At 39.3% G+C, this 16,405-nt stretch overlaps 1 protein-coding gene across 1 annotated transcript in view; it reads right to left on the bottom strand.

Annotated features, from left to right (window-relative positions):
- LOC130167507 (CD81 protein-like) overlaps window positions 1-16,405 on the bottom strand; it is a 34,682-nt gene that overhangs the window by 8,824 nt on the left and 9,453 nt on the right. Inside the window, exons 2-4 of the mRNA XM_056373775.1 lie at window positions 14,722-14,836; window positions 723-820; window positions 193-267 (exon numbers count right to left, since the gene is read on the bottom strand). Of these exons, the coding sequence (XP_056229750.1) occupies window positions 193-267; window positions 723-820; window positions 14,722-14,836 (288 nt within the window). The remainder of the gene's footprint in view (window positions 1-192; window positions 268-722; window positions 821-14,721; window positions 14,837-16,405) is intronic.

Below are 16,405 nucleotides of genomic sequence, written 5' to 3'. Positions count from 1 at the left end.
AAACATGTTTTCACTGTGGATCACTGAGTGTAGACCGGTGGACAAAATGGCAATTTTATCCATTCAAATGTAAATGTAGAACACATTTAAATGTAAAAAGAGTCTGAATACTTTCTGAAGCCACTGTATTTACTGTACTTTTAGGCTCAATGTTACATGTCTATCTCCTCTAGTGTATGTTTGCAGTCTTACTGTGTCTCTGTGCATGAAGCCCCAGATTCCAGCTGCCACTTCGCAGGCGAACAGGATGACCAGGCAGGCGAAGAACTGCAGGAGAGGACAGAGACATCAGATAACTGCTCCATTTAAGGATTTAGCTTACTGAGGATCTACATGATTACATAATGAGACAGAACAAGGTTTTATAAGTTATAGGAGCCCTGTGTCTTGTAAACAAACAAAAGTCACGTGTTACTCAACAAAACGCTCTGTGTATCTTTGAGGTCTAACAAATGTGTCATTTCAAGTAATTAAACCCTACATTGTTTACATCAGTGTTCACTGTCTCACAGTCTCATTCTTCTCTGCCTTTGCTGATGTACTGCAGCTAATCTCGACACAGCGCCGTCACATGTTGATCAGTGTAACGGTGTGAAATCACTGGCAGGACTGCGTATCGTGTCATGGCCATGACATAAACAGAATCATGACCCACTCATCGTCATACAGCTCCACAGAGGTCTCAAACCCCACAGGGGCCTTTAAATGTGACTGTGACTCACAGTTCCCAACAGACACTGAGACTCCTGGATGGCACCATAGCAACCGAGGAAACCGACCACCATCATCACAGCGCCGACAGCAATCAGGATGTGGACACCTGGAAAAACAGACAGACAGTATAGATTGATTGATTAGTATCCATGGCAACACACATACATTAACAGGTTTAAATAAGAGAGCTGCATGGATACTCAGCATACTTAATACAAACAATGAATAACAAATCACTTCATTTTGTAGTTTCCCTTTAAGAGCTACATGCATGCAATAACATCTGATGGGCAACAGGGGGTGCAATGCCAGTAGAAAGCAATGAGTCATGTTCACAGGAAGATGTTTTTTGTTTTCTTGTACAAAGCTCCTGCTCCATAATTCAACAACGCTGTTTTTCATCCAGGGCGTGAAACAGATCCTGCATTTGCTCCCTCCTTTCCTCGCACACACACACACTTACATCACAGTATCTGTAGAGACGTCCATGTTTTCTTGGTTAAACTGTCTGGAGATAAATATTTGACTTTATGGAGGATGGAGGCAGGGGTGCAGCGTGGAAAGAAAGATGTGTGTTAATGTGCTCAACGGTCTCTTCAGGGACAGTCATTTGTCTGCTTTGTGTTAATCGCAGGAGGTGTGTGGTTGTAAACCCCAAGCTGAGCAGTTTACTTTTTCTTTTTTTTTTTTTTTTTTTTTAAAGCAGGATGGAAAGATGGGATTATAGAGGAGGAACATTATTATACTTGAAATATTTGGTGGTTTTAAATATAAATTCAAAGCACAAATAGAGAAGTCATAAAATATTTATTCTCTCTGAATTTGTTCAGTAGAAACTTTATTGAGAAATCCACAGAAAATCACTTCTGGTTTGTTCTTTCTCTGAAGACCAATCTGCTGTTTCTGCAGGTTTTACTCCTATAAATATAAATGACTGCGCTCCTACATTGTTAACTGGGTTTAAAGCTGTTTAGTTTCCATTCACTGCAGTCAACATGAAGAAAAGATCTACAAGCAGAGTGTTTGCGTGAGATCATTTATTACAGTGATTACTCTGGTTTTTAACACTGTGCTAATGCTGTTTAATGTGAGGACACATTTGAGAAGTAAACTGCCAATTGGTGGTGCATTCATGTGCAGATCAAAGGCTCAGGAATGTGAGATATTAGCATTAGCTGAAGACTAGTGATGCTTCCACAAACTAAATAAACAAACACGCCCATGATGAAAACAGAAATGTGAATCTAAGAGCTTCTTGAACTAAAATGTTGGGGCTAATTTTCATGCTCCGTTACTCTAACAAGTGATGCTTTAACAACACCTCAACAATATACAAACAAGACCAGGTCAAAACTCAGTATATGACTGGGCGGCGTACGGTCAGTGATTGACGATGTAGTTGAAAACTGTTGTGGAACCATCGTAAACAACTAACATCAGGTCAGTCAGGTCGTATTTACAGCTGAATTCCCAATAAAGCTGTTCTTATTGACATGTTTTTCTGTTTCTGTTGTCACGGCAACGCAACAAGTTTGAAAAGGTGGCTGAAATGTGGCTCATTAAGACTACATGTTACGCAGCGGCCCCCTTCGAGCTGTTGCTAAAATCCACGACGTCATCTGACAAAATCACAGGACACACTAGTCAAAGACAAAGACTGAGCTGTGACTTCAGCTGCATTTACTGTAAAATCATCACTCAGAGAGAAAGTTAGAAGAGACGGACTATCTTTCTTGCTTTGTATCTCAGGTGGTGCACAGCCACTGTGTGGGTAACAAACTGCTGCTCCGCCTCATTTACCAGGGTAGACACACAGAGAGGCGGGACTCTCGCTCTTCTGTGGGAAGTAGCTAAGGTTTGTCAAAAATGTCTCTAGATTTAACGTTAGATACTTTTTTGAAAAAAGCCATTAAAGTGCTCTGAAATCTAACAACAAAAGCACTATGTTGTCAACACTGCTTGTTTGCGTCAATACATTTTGAAATACCAATGGGGAAAGTTGTCGTTCAACGCTCACTCAGTCGCTCACACACCCGTAAGTGTTCAATATTAGATAAACAAGTAATTATGACACATATTATCACATGGATGAATTGCATAAAATATATTTTTATAATAATATATTCATTTTATGCCCTCAAAAGTCTGTTTTTTTTTTTAATAATTGCATTTTTCCTGACAATACTGATAGTGGTATCGTCACTAGTCATCACCACATCACGTTTTCTGCCTCTATTAAAGCAAACACACTCTACAACACTACTAAGTTTATCCAGGTAACTCCTGTTGGCCAGAGGAACAACAGTGTCATGGTAATTCTGGATCAAGCAGCTAGAGGCTGCTGCTATGAACAAAGTAGACAGGCACAATAACTAGCCTCATCTTTTATTCAGTGTAACACATGGTTTGGCCTCACATGCTACCTATCTAGCCAGCTGACTGTCTGGTTTGGATCGTGAGTTGGGATTATCATGCTTACTTAGCATTAATAGCAACATCTAACTGGTTAATTTCCGAGTTACATCTTCACTATTGATTCTTAAGACGTTCCTCAGAGATGCACATGACTCTGCGACAGAGGAAAAATTGGTTATCTAATATCATTAAGCATTTTTGTTCTACATGAATAACAAAATACACACCTCTACTTTATCAGACTAAATAATTTTTTGCCAGACAAACACTGATGTCACCAGGACAAACACGGAAAACCTGAAGTACACACTGATGTCAGTGAGAAGCGGGTCAGTCTCCCACGGTCTGACTGTGCCGTATCAGGTTGAGAATGCGGCTCTCTGTATTCAGGCTCAGACATAATGTAGCTTCAGACATAATTTGATTCTGGACCACTAACTGGTCCTGTACTTCGTATACCCCATCCCCCACCCCTCTTCTACCCACACACACACACACACACACACACACACTAAAGCTAATTTCTAAATTGATATGTTGGCGACTGACCAAGTGCTCTCTCAATCTCTGGTATTGTGGCTCTCTGGTCTGACACAGTCATCCTGCGACGCTGTTTGGCAATCTCAGTGTCTCCTTCTCTTGCTACACCACCACCCATCTGTCCTCTCTGTGTAATACATTTGCTCCTTCAAAATTATGCTCTCAATAATTTCATTTACTTAAATCTCTCCTCCTGTCTGTCTTGATTTCATTTTCTCCTGCTTTTATTCGTCTGATTGATTACAAGACTCTCCCTGTTACAGCTTTGCCATGAGACGCTACAAATATAAAGACAACATGATGTGCTATTTCATGTAATAAAAGGTAGCAATAAGAAATCCTAAACTACTTAGCATTACATTGCTATTAGTGTTAGGTTTTAATCTTTATTCCTCCTTAAGGTGTAAGTGTTCTTGTGGTAAGCTTTAAACTCTCGCTCACTACACCATCCTGAGGTTGGACTTTTCTCCCAGCGAGTGCAGCATCATCAGGAGACGTAGTGAAAGCAACAGGAGTGTCACTGTCTCATCTGTGCTCGTTCAGGCACTGGACTAAGCGTAGGTCACCAGTGTTTTAGGATTATAGAGCCCAGTACATAATTAATGAAGTTACACACTTAAAACGAAGGAAAACAGACTTGCAGGTTGTGTTTAATCAAGCGTAAGTTATTAGACTAGGAGCATACTGGCTCCATCAGACACGTGTGATACGGACAAATAAAAAAAACTGCAGAAGTTTGCTAGAATTATCTTTGTATTACTCATCACTTCTTGCCCCTCCCTATTACTGCAGACGTCTCACCCTGCCTTTTAGTGCATCGCTGTTTAAAACACAAACATCACATGAACTTGTTTGTTTGTCTGTTGTACACCCTGATCTTCACTGAGGCTGGAAACAAACTAAACTGTGAGCCATGCTATCAGCTCTTTGAGGCTAGAATACACTCAGGCGCAGTGGTGACAGCATGCTAACATGCTCACAATGGCATGCTGCTGTAAAGCAGGTAATATGCCCACCTTCTAGATTTAGCAGATAAACAAAAGTACAGCTGAAGTCAATAATTTTGCAGGTATTTTAGTCATAAACTAAAGTATCAGACACACGTTTTGAAATTCTGACCTGTTGGCACTAACATTAGTCAAGAGATCAACAGAGTTATTACAGTTTATCCTCTGGGAACCAAAATGTCTGGACCACATTTGGTTCCACTCCAGCTTTGACTTGCTGGTGGCATTAACCAAACCAACCAATCTAGATGCCATGAATGTCTGTACAAAGCTCCAAATCAGTTTATTCAACATTTTGGAATATTTCAAAATATGAAGATATTGCACTCTGACCTGAAGTGGGAAAACAACAGATTTCTGATTTCTGATTTCCCCAGAGCCACGATGCTGCTGGCATGGTTAAAATCACAATACTGAAGAGGTGGAAAATTTATATTTTCACTTGCAATATATAATGAACCACAAATTTACTGCGTTTCATTTAAAAAAAAGAAAGAAAATCTTAACTCAAGGTCCACTCTTACTGCACGTCACAGTCTTCCTGGGGGGATGCAGTTTGCCCAGTCGTCATGGATATGACTGGTTTTCATCATGTGACCTAAGTATGGCGCTTCAGTCACATGTTTACAAGTGGTCAGATATTGAGGGCGATTAATGTCATTTAATTTAATTAATTTTGTTGTATATTTTTATTTACTAGAGATTGATCAAATCCTACTTGTCCTTTACAATGAGCTTTACATACTGTACACTAACTACCGCCACCTATGTCCTTGAAATTCAGCCAACTGTGTTAGTTCATCTCCTGCAAACAACATACTGAATGGACAGGTGGAATTTCCCTCAGATGATTAAGCCAATGAAACAATGTGTCTCCACATGTTTTATCCACACGCATTTACTTTAGCTGCTGATGTCATCTGACTATTGTTTATTATACAGCGAAGCCTTCCTTTCTGCTGCTTCCTGTTCCCTGTTTTATTTCGGAAGGTTACTATTTATTCACCGGTCCAGACATGTACGACATGAGAAACTCTGTGTGGTGTTTCATGGAGGATTTCTAATTAGATTTTTCACAAAGGTTCACACATAAAGTCTGGACCAAGCCTCATTAAAGTTATTACTTTTTATTTTCAGTTACACATTTTATAAAATTGTGTTGTTAAAGTCCATTTGATAAATAAACTCTCAGAAAGCGTCACTGATGAATCTGGTGCACATTTTCAGATGCTCGTTCCACAGTCTTTCATTACTGACGGCACATTTTCTTTCTGAAATTAATATGAATTGATCTCTGGTCATGTTCCCTTCAGCAGGTGAAATTGGGCTGATCAAATTTTCAAAAATCAGTTTTTTTGCAAGACATCCTGCTGTAAGTGATTCATCTTTGCTTCATCGAAATCTATAGTATCAATTAACTCCTTAGCATGTGCATATTCTCATTTGTCCAGGTCATAGTATCCTAAAGGAGTTTTAAATCGAAAAAACAACCGGACTTGATTATTTGTCTGGGAAGACGTTTCACCTCTCATCCAAGAGGCTTCATCAGTTCATGTACGCATCTGACCAGGCTGGGACTGGTCCAACTTTCTGGTGTGGACGATGAACGTTGATCCCAAGTGACTCCAACGACTGTCGTTATAACACAATAGAGCACTAACGAAGTCGAAACCAACTTTCCACCAACGACATACATGCAAACGACTGTCGTTGACACTTGGAGCACAAAAGGGAACCAGTGACATCATCAGCCTTGTGAACGCCCACAAGAGGTTAAATACCTGGGTCTCCACACCAGAAAGTTGGACCAGTCCCAGCCTGGTCAGATGCGTACATGAACTGATGAAGCCTCTTGGATGAGAGGTGAAACGTCTTCCCAGACAAATAATCAAGTCCGGTTGTCTTTTCAATTTAAAACTCCTTTAGAATTAACTCCCAAACTATTTGTTCCAATGTTACCAACATCGGTTCAGAGATTATTTCGATTCTGGAGGTGATATGTTGTAAAATCGAGGATGCAGTTGCAATAAATGCACTGCACAACACACACGTGCACACTTCATGAAAATATCTGAAAACATTTTTGTTGGTCAACCTGTGATTTTTCTTTCAGGGTTTCATCTGTAAATTTGAAATTCTTGTGATATTAAACCTCCCTGTTAATGAATTGTTACTTTTTTATTTTATAAACTGTTTATTGCGGTTTGTGCAAAGGTCAGTCAGTATGTGGTGAGTTAGTGCTGAGTAATCCCCCGATTGATAAAACAGCTTGTAAACACTTGTAGCCGGTAAAAGTGTAAAAGTCTTTCTATTCTTGATTCAGGAATTTTCACCCACTCTTCGCTTCAAGTTCTGAGATATTTTAAGTCTGTCCTCCACATGCTGCATGTTTAAGACCTACCCTCAGATGGTCAGAGATGTTTTAGTCAGGGGACTGTGACGGTTTCCGCCTGTTGAAGTAGTTCAAGTAATGTAGTTTGGTTCAGTAGTTTGGATCAATGTTTTCAGTAGTTTCAGCTTCTTTTCAGTTTCTTGACTGTTTGACTGTTTGACAGACTGTTTGAGATTTGCTGATATTTAGTGGAATCCATTTCTCCCTCTGTCTGTGCAGTGTTTCCTGTGTCGTTGGCTGCGACACAACCCTGAGGCAGAATATTTCCATCATCATGGTTAGCAGTTTGCAAACAGGGTGGAGCGGCGCATTTGCTATTTTTCAAAGAGCAAGGGACTTGCAGGTTGGGGACCCTATAGTTGAATCAATGTGTGGGGAAATAATGTAGAAATGTAACTGTATATATTACAGTAACATCAGGAGTTGTATTTGTATAGAGGGAATGATCTGCTTATTATATGCTAGACTGAGAGAGAGAGAGAGAGAGAGAGAAGGGGGAGGGAGCCAGATTCAGAGAGAGATGAGAAATGGGCATACTGAAACAGAGGGGACGGCAGTAATAATATAATAAATAATCATATTGAGTTCTTCCAATTACCCTTCCTCTGCAATTAGAATAAAAGCCTAGTTGACAAAGGTTATTAAGTATGTATTGATGCTGAGTGTTCAGCAGTTTAATCCCAGACCTCACTGCTTCTAAATCACACACTTGCAACTTTCAAATAGTAGAAGTATTCATATGTTGCTAAACGGTATATTGGAGACAATATTAAAACTGAATTAGTAATTTCGTGTTATTCTACACAAGTTGGCTATATTTACACAAAGAATACCTATAACCGCACTTTAATTTAAACAGTTTAACTTAAATATTGTGTCACAACCCCCTAAGCAAAACCACTTACAGGCAGGTTGTCTGGCCTGATGTTTGAAGAGGAGTTTACAAAGGTTTGTTAAAAGGAAGGCCTCAATTTGGTGATGACATTAATCACAAACGCGTCATGTCATATAAGACCATTTTATGCAGTTCAGATCAGACATAGTATATGAAACAGATAGCGGTTTAATAGCTGGACGTGCAGCAGCAGCCTCAAACTAATAACAAACATCCTATATAAATACAAACTGTACTGTTATATTGATGAATTGCTGTTCAGGCAATGAGGCACATCCTGTAGTACAAATATAAGTAACTGAAGTTGTGGAAACCCCAACAAGCTGTTTAAAAAGGCATCTTGGCTCCACATCAAAATATACACAACCATGAGAGACATGCCAGATGTTTTTTCCATCTGATAAACAGAAAGATTAACCGAGCAACGATCCTTCAACATTGAGAAGAATATAACAGTTCACTTTCTTCTTGGTCCTGTTTATTCAAACAAGACAACCATGTCCTCAATGTTGACAAAAAGAGAGAAGCTTCACATCATGCAGTTCTATCATAAACAGAAACTAAGAAGAAATGGTAGATGCACCAGATTTCACCAAAGTCTCCTACAAGGTTTTTGATGTATCACAAATAAACAAATGCGAGTGAATATTTAACCTCTTTCAGTTCGGTTAAATTGCATATCAATAGTAGAATTGGTCCGACTTTGTGTTGACTTATAATATTCTCCTCCTGGACACTGGGCAGCACATCTCTGCTGGTTTCACACTAATGTCCTGTGTTGAACCATGAATGCTGTGCAAGATAAAGGCAGCTGCTTCATTCTTTGTGATCTGCAGAGGGGGAGTCGATGCAGAGGAGGATACAGCACCAGAGCCTCCGGTGACCTGGAGTAGCCCTCTCTCAAAGACTCCATTAAGGGGCCGAGGCAAATGCTGTTGTAAAGAAAAAAATGCTGAGATTAAATTCAGTGATAATATAGTTGATTCATGTAACACATGATACACAGGGACTGACTGACTCAGAAACCAAATGACGGCTTCCCCTTGATAAAGGCAGACTTAGAGAGTGAGAGCTCACCATCACTGGTTTGAACAACTCTGTTGCTGTTATGTTTGAAATGAAAAGCAGATTATGTAGTTCACAAGTTTTAAGATGTGGGTACAAAAAAAACAATGTGCAAAATGTGTAAAGCCAGTTTTTTTTGTATTATGAAGTACTGAGCGACCACTGCCATGTGACTAAAAAGTGCCATTAGCTGCTGATAGGAAGAAATATTCAAATCCAATAAATACTTATAAACCTAACTGAAACTAATGCAGTCCAATACAAAAGCCCAGCAATAAATCTTACATGAATGATGTGCATCTTTATTAAACCTGTTTTAAAGAGGCGCCAACTTGGCCGTTTTTGAATGCGTAGTTTGTGGCTCTGCAGTACTGTATTGTCTAACACAGAGAGGTCTTCCTGTTTTCGCCGTCCCATTTATTCCAAGGTTTGGGCTGCTGTGTTAGACAGCTTCACTTTTAGCCACACTCCCATTATATTTACAGGCGATAAATCCTAAGGAAGGAGAACCCAGTGTGCTGCGCTGCAAAATGGAGGATGAGGGAGTGAAATGCCTCCGGTGAAAAGCTCTGATGCTGTGGTAGTTACTGCTGAACATTGTTCACCGATGCTGTTCTAGTTGAATTGTCTATATGCATTTAAGACATGCACTGATAATGCATGGCTGTACAATTACTCATCTATGTATCTCATCTATAACATAATGACACGAGGAGTTCTTTGCCTGGTTTATATTAACCACCAGAATATTTATGGCTGAGTGCACTGAAACCAAAATAATCTAAGCACCAACCAGCACACTGATGACTGGAATACTAGTATTTTCAGCCACATACTGTAGACATTATGTCATGCTTTATTTTTACCACCTCCCTCATACATGGTAATGCTGGATATAAGAGTAAATTTACATCACCTGATGGATGATGGGAGGCTGGGGGGTTGCACTGTGAGCTGCAGTGAAGCACAGATGGTGGTGGAGAGGAAGCCTAGCACTGCAGCACTATCATTAACACTGTTTCTATATGATTAGATTAGATTAACTTTATTTATCCCACAACTGGGAAATTCATTTACCACAGCAGAAAGATAAACATCTATAGGATAAACATCTATGGAAATATACAACAAAAATATACCAAATATACACTAATAAATACAATGATCTGCAGTGTCTCCAGAAACCTAATAAAACCACATATATTACAAATGTATTAGCTGTGCAAACAAGTTACCAAACTATGACTTAAGGGTTCTATTGATAGCAAACTGAACTTACCTTATTAAATGGTATGTTTTACAGAAGAGCATGCTAATGCTAGCTAATGTCAGCCATTATGCTTTATTGGCTGGTGGGTTTTTACAGGATAGATACACTAGCTTACAACAATTAATACTTACACTTTGCCTCTCATTTTTAAATCATTATGCTGAATAATTTGGAAGTTTGCAAACCTTAGAAAAGAAGACTTACTTTACGAAGCTGATGGACCCGTTGACCAGAAGAGGCTGCTGCTGGCAGTGGAGCTGAAGCCGCTGTGTGTCGCTTGAACTCCAAAGGAAAAATATTTGTGTCTAAACTGAACGGCAAACAAAACCGCGTTTTTCATTAGAGATGCAGCAGTGAAGTCCAGACTCTTCACCTGCACAAAATGCATCCAAGCAGGAAGACAAACAGCCAGTTCCATTCTTCTTCACATTATTTATATCATATGTTCACATATTTTAGCCACACCGTCTCTTTTTTATTCTTACAAATACAAGTCTTTTTTACACATGTCCAATATTGAATTTCTTTCTTTTAAAACTGTTATAAAATCACAAACCCGACGGAATCACAAACAAACCGAGGTGACATTTAAATGTAACATTATAAGATGATGAATAACATTACATTACTTTTAAAGCTGAGCGTCAAATTCTACAATAAAAAAAGGGGATTGATAAATTTGTTGTTTACAAATAAATGTATTAATCTATAAATAAGTGTGTAGTAGTAAATAAGTAATTCATTATTTGATATTTTATTGAGCAATAAAAAGAGGTTTAAAAATAATTCATAAATTAAATATTAATCATCAATAAATTTTTCAAATTTAGAAAGGTTACAGATTTTGTTTATTTAATTATAGATTTATAAATCAATTTTCAAATGTATAAATGCCTTCTTATTGCACAACTACTGTCTGCCACTGGGTTGTATGCAAAGAGCTTCCAAGTACTTTCTTCACAACATTATCTAAATTGTAGTGTACAACCTATATTAAACACTAACTATATGAGTATAACAGTCTAATAAAACACTACCAATAAGACCTGAACAACAACACCGTTCTGCCATAGCCCTGACAAAACTATAAGGGATTCAGTGGCAGGCTGTTGTGTAGGGTTTTCTGTTTTATTGGATACTTAGGTTTGTGTTATCAAAGTGGAAAGTTAAGATCAGTGACACCCTATCCTTAGCTCATTAGTGTGAGCAGCTTATATCCTATTGATGTTAACTCCCTGAAATCTTTCATTCTAGTCTGAAATAAAAAGCTTCATGATTGAGGCTCAGTGTGTGTTTTCTTTGACCTTTTCTCAGATAAAAAGCATTTCTAACTCGTCCCAACCAGCATTCTTGTGACAGTTGCTAGCTATGCAACAATTGCTGTAATGATTATGTAACCTTGAAGGAACTGACCCCTCAACTCCTGTTCTACTGAGAAAACTGATTTAACTGGAAAATAATATGACGTTACGGGAACTGACACATTAAGTTTTAACACAAACACTTTTTTCAAACAAAGTTTCACTTAAACCTCCTATCTGATTAACCTTAACTGATTATCCTGCTGTAGTTCAGTTCATTTCTGTTGTTTTGAAGTAGGGACAGAACAGATTTAAGTGATTTTCAGGGTATTTAAAAAGTGTGTGTTTAATTCTGTAGAAAAGCTGGAGGCTGGTCACCACTCTGCGTGTGTGTGTGTGTGTGTGTGTGTGTGTGTGTGTGTGTGTGTGTGTGTGTGTGTGTGTGGGTTGGGGTGAGAGAAAGGAGAGCAGCAGATGTAGGACCTCATATTGAAAAGTTCCTGGCAGCAGGAGACGAAAACAGGAGGGGAGGAGGGGAGGAAAAAAGGGCAGACAGAGATAGAGGGAGGGAGGGAGGGAGGGAGGGAAAGACGGAGGGAGAAATAAGGAGAATTGAGACAGCGCGACTCGAACACTAACCACAACCAGATGGGGAAGTAATGGGGAGCGACAGTGGAAAGAAACTGAGCGGAGTGAAGGAGAGGAAAACTTTCAAAGAGGAGGGAGGGAGAGGGGTGGGGCCGGGGGAAGACGGAGGAGGAGAAGTGGGGAGGGGGGTTGGTGAGGAATTTTTTCCTGAACCAACTTTTTCTCCCCTCCTTTGGAATGAGAGGGAGGCTTTATGTAATGGGTAGGATGTAATCATTGAGGCTGTTTGAGAGAAAGTCCCCAAGTAGTTCCTCTTTTTTTACACTGAACACAGCTCTGCTGCCCCAGAGGACGACAACGATTCAAACCTCCTCACTTTTTATATAACACACTCTTTCTCTCCCAGATTTTGTAATTTAATTTTCCTATTGTTGTCCTGTTGACCTCTCCTATCCCTCTTCTTCCTCACAACTCGGGCTGTGAATACAGACGGGAGGAGCTCATTGGACTAATGTTGGATGTTGATGCTGGTTTCCAGACTTGGAGACATGACAGCGGCTGACTTCGTGTGGGAGTGCCAGCTTTTTATAGAGTCATATGATGAGCTGTGTGTCCTCTGTTAGACCTGGTCACAAGTCGACGGTGACCTGGGTGGGGCGGGGTAGCCTCCACTTCATCATAATGTATTTGACGCCAGTCTAATATTCTCACATCCAGGTTACTGAGGGTCAGCTCTGTACACTGTATGTGTGAATGCATCAGTAGAGCTGAGACAAGTCAATTTATCAATGAGTTGATCAACAGAAAATTATTACTGATCAATCTCTTATGAATTCTCGAATGTGAGGATTTGATCCTTTTCTCACAGAAACTTTTATTTGGGTGTTGAACTTTTTTGAAAAAAAAAAAAAAAAGTCTCTAAATCCAGCGACAAATGCTCTAAGTTGACAACACCCCTAATAGAAACTGTTTGTGCTAAATCATTTTGAAAAAGCAACAGCCAATGGGGAAACTCCAACACTTGGCTGGCCAACCAGTGGTGTAACTTGATCACTCACTCTGTCAGCCACAGACATTCGCATTTATGGGGGTGGCCCCACCAAAAAATCCAGGTTATCCCACACAGCTATGGGCCGTCACCACCGGACACTCAGTAAAGCACAGATATCACGTTTAAGAAAGAATGAGTTTTAACTGGACAGAGCAGAAACACCAGCCTGCTCTCTGAAAACCAGATGACACCTCGCCAACAAACTCACATAACTGTCAAAAGTAACTTTTCAATGTGCTCTTCACATCTATGCATCTGTTCATTATGAGTCATCTGAAGTCACCATAGTCCCACAAACTGTGGCAGGTGCACATACAGTGTAAACTATTCCCATCACGGTTTACCAGAGTGTTGTCCCTGGAGATAACTGACATACCCAGCCATCAGCTCAAGACCTGGTTGTTTTTATTGACCCTGGAATAACTTGATTTTTACAATTAAGATATTTGCTTGAATTCAAATGAATCACAAAGGTACTATTCAACACATTCACTGACAAAAATAAATGCTTTGTGTCTGAAAAGTAAAATGTTATCAAAAAAAAAAAAAAACTACTGTTTTTCGTACACAACACCATTTTCCTTGAGTGTCCACGAGAGTTTGTTTGAGTGTTCACAATTCATTATGACTATCATGTAACCCACTGGCTGATGTTTATATATGTAATTAATTTAATCCCTAAATAATGTGTCCCAAAGTAATAAACCTACCCATCAGACTCTTTATGTGTTTACAGGAGTGCAACTACTGTTTAAACTATTTATTAGGTCTTATAAATGTAAGCTTTTATCTTTACTTTATTCATAATGAATATTATCTTCAAGTTAATCAATAGGAGATCCACCTATTCTTGTCATTAATAGTTAATGTAGACCTATCATTACACTGTTACTTGTTGCACTTGTTGTCATATTGTATTTGATAATATTAACGGAAGGGATATATCAATACTTGTTTCAAGACATAGCTGTGCTGTTTCAATGACACTTCTTTCTGGTTCCACGGTATTTCTTTTAGGTAACTTATCTGTGAGGTTACGGTGATGAAATATTATATTAAATAAATATTATTATATTATTATATTAAATATTATCAGTAAAATAAAATGGCAAACACCAGAGTTTTCATTATCAGATGGTGTCCTGCATCCATGCAGTTTTATAACAGATACGATCATTTTGACCATAAAACAGTGTTTATAAGTCTACAAATTTAGAGTAATTAAAAGGATAAAAAAAAAAAGAGAGCACTTTCATCTGAATGAATGCACTTAGTAACAGTTAACTGGGGCTGGTTGGCGGACAAACAGCGGTGTCTTCATGTGGAAGTAAAGCAAATGAACACAAATGCCAGAAACACCAACATTTTCCGAGTGTCGCACTGGACTGTGTCCACTGGGTTCGGCAGGAGATTTTCCATAAGATGCAGACAGTGTGAAGACGGACACAGAGACAGATGGAGACAGTACAGATGAGATACATACTAATGTAGAAGGTGTTGGGGGCTTGGGCTCCATCAAGTTCCAGCCCCAGCAGGTTGCTTGTCTTGGGATCATGTCTCAACCAAAGGGCCACACCCAGGATCACTCCTCCGGCAAGCTGCAACATACAGCACAACACAGTGTAATTCTTTCAGTAGATTTCAATACACTGAATCTGTTTTTAATGTTTTCTTTTTCAATTTCACATTTGCTGGGCACCGAGTGACACACAGTGAGGTCCTAAGCCACATCCACATCCAAGGACGTCAACAGTTTTATGATGTGCATCATCACAACAAAGTCACTGAGGGACACTATGGACACTATGGATGAAACAGAGCTGCCTGCTGCTAGTTAATGCAAAGAAAGCCTTGTCTTTGCTGAAACCTCCATTAAAGGTGATGTTCAACATTTTGGAAAACGCCTGACTCTCTGGTAGAAAGTGATTGAGGGCATTTCCCAAAATATTGAAAGAATAGGCTTTTACAACATAAAATACTTTCACTTTGTTTTTCATTTAGGGAAAAACAGCAGAGAGGTGGGATTTCACACATTTAATGAGTGAGTTTACTGTTTAGCTGATCATTGGAGATTAGAAGATGTCAGACCCTGCTCAGTAGATGACAATAATAACTTGTCTGGCCTTCATGGAAATTAGGGCTGAATGATCATTTTGTTTTGTCTTGTATCAAACAAGTATGTTCCTATACATGTGGATTTGTGTGTGTGTGTGTTTGTGTGTGTGTGTGTGTGTGTGTGTGTGTGTGTGTGTATATATACATATACATATTTTTTTCTTAGTTTACATTTTTTCAGTGACATAAAAACAACAACTTGTTTCAGGGAAAGATATCTGCTTTATCTATTTCCTGGTGAACAGGAAAGCTAATGCTTCCTCAAATGCAGAACTATCATTTGAAGCCAAACTATTTAAAAGGCAAATGTCAGGGAACCCTCTCAGTTCAGCTTGGCCTAGCTCTCAGCAGGAAAGTGACTAAGGGTATTTCCCAAAAATATCTGACAATTCCTTTATCTAAGTGAATATTTTAGAACACACAAGCTACAAGTTAACGTCTGAGAAACTCTTTGTTCAGTTTCATTCTTACTTTATCTGCTGACCAGTTTCCAAGGGGAAACTTGGCACATTTTTCAACATGTAACGTTTGTTACTCAAATGTATTGTTCTTTAGGGAGGTTTACACTGACATGAGCCTTCCTGAGCACATTTGTTTGGCCAAGGAAAAAGAAATCCTAAATATAACCAGAGTTAGCATATACCACAGCAGACACACAGGAACAAGCATCGCCACACACAGCAGCAGTGAAATAAACCACCCACAGACACAACAGAAAGCCTCCCACTTCACATGGCTTTGGATTTTTATAAGACTCATGCTTCAGTACATTCAAAATATACAATGTCTATATCTAAATTAAACTTGCCCAAAACGAGTTTCTGTGAAAAGGTCTGAACCAAAACAGGCTCTGCCATCCCATTCCTTCCCCATCCCTCTCCTCTCTAAGTGAGGTCCATTCCAGAGCGAAGGCCAGCCGCTGCCTAGCAACCAGATAAACACCATAACTGGAGAGAGTGCACAACACACACACATACACACACACCCACCCACACCACATACCACAGAGTAACTTACTGACTTTAAGAGAACTCCCCACCTCCCTACCACGT

The sequence above is a fragment of the Seriola aureovittata genome, chromosome 1 (genome assembly GCF_021018895.1).
Source record: "Seriola aureovittata isolate HTS-2021-v1 ecotype China chromosome 1, ASM2101889v1, whole genome shotgun sequence".
In the NCBI taxonomy this organism is placed as follows: domain Eukaryota; kingdom Metazoa; phylum Chordata; class Actinopteri; order Carangiformes; family Carangidae; genus Seriola; species Seriola aureovittata.
This window is presented reverse-complemented; position numbering and strand designations above follow the sequence as displayed.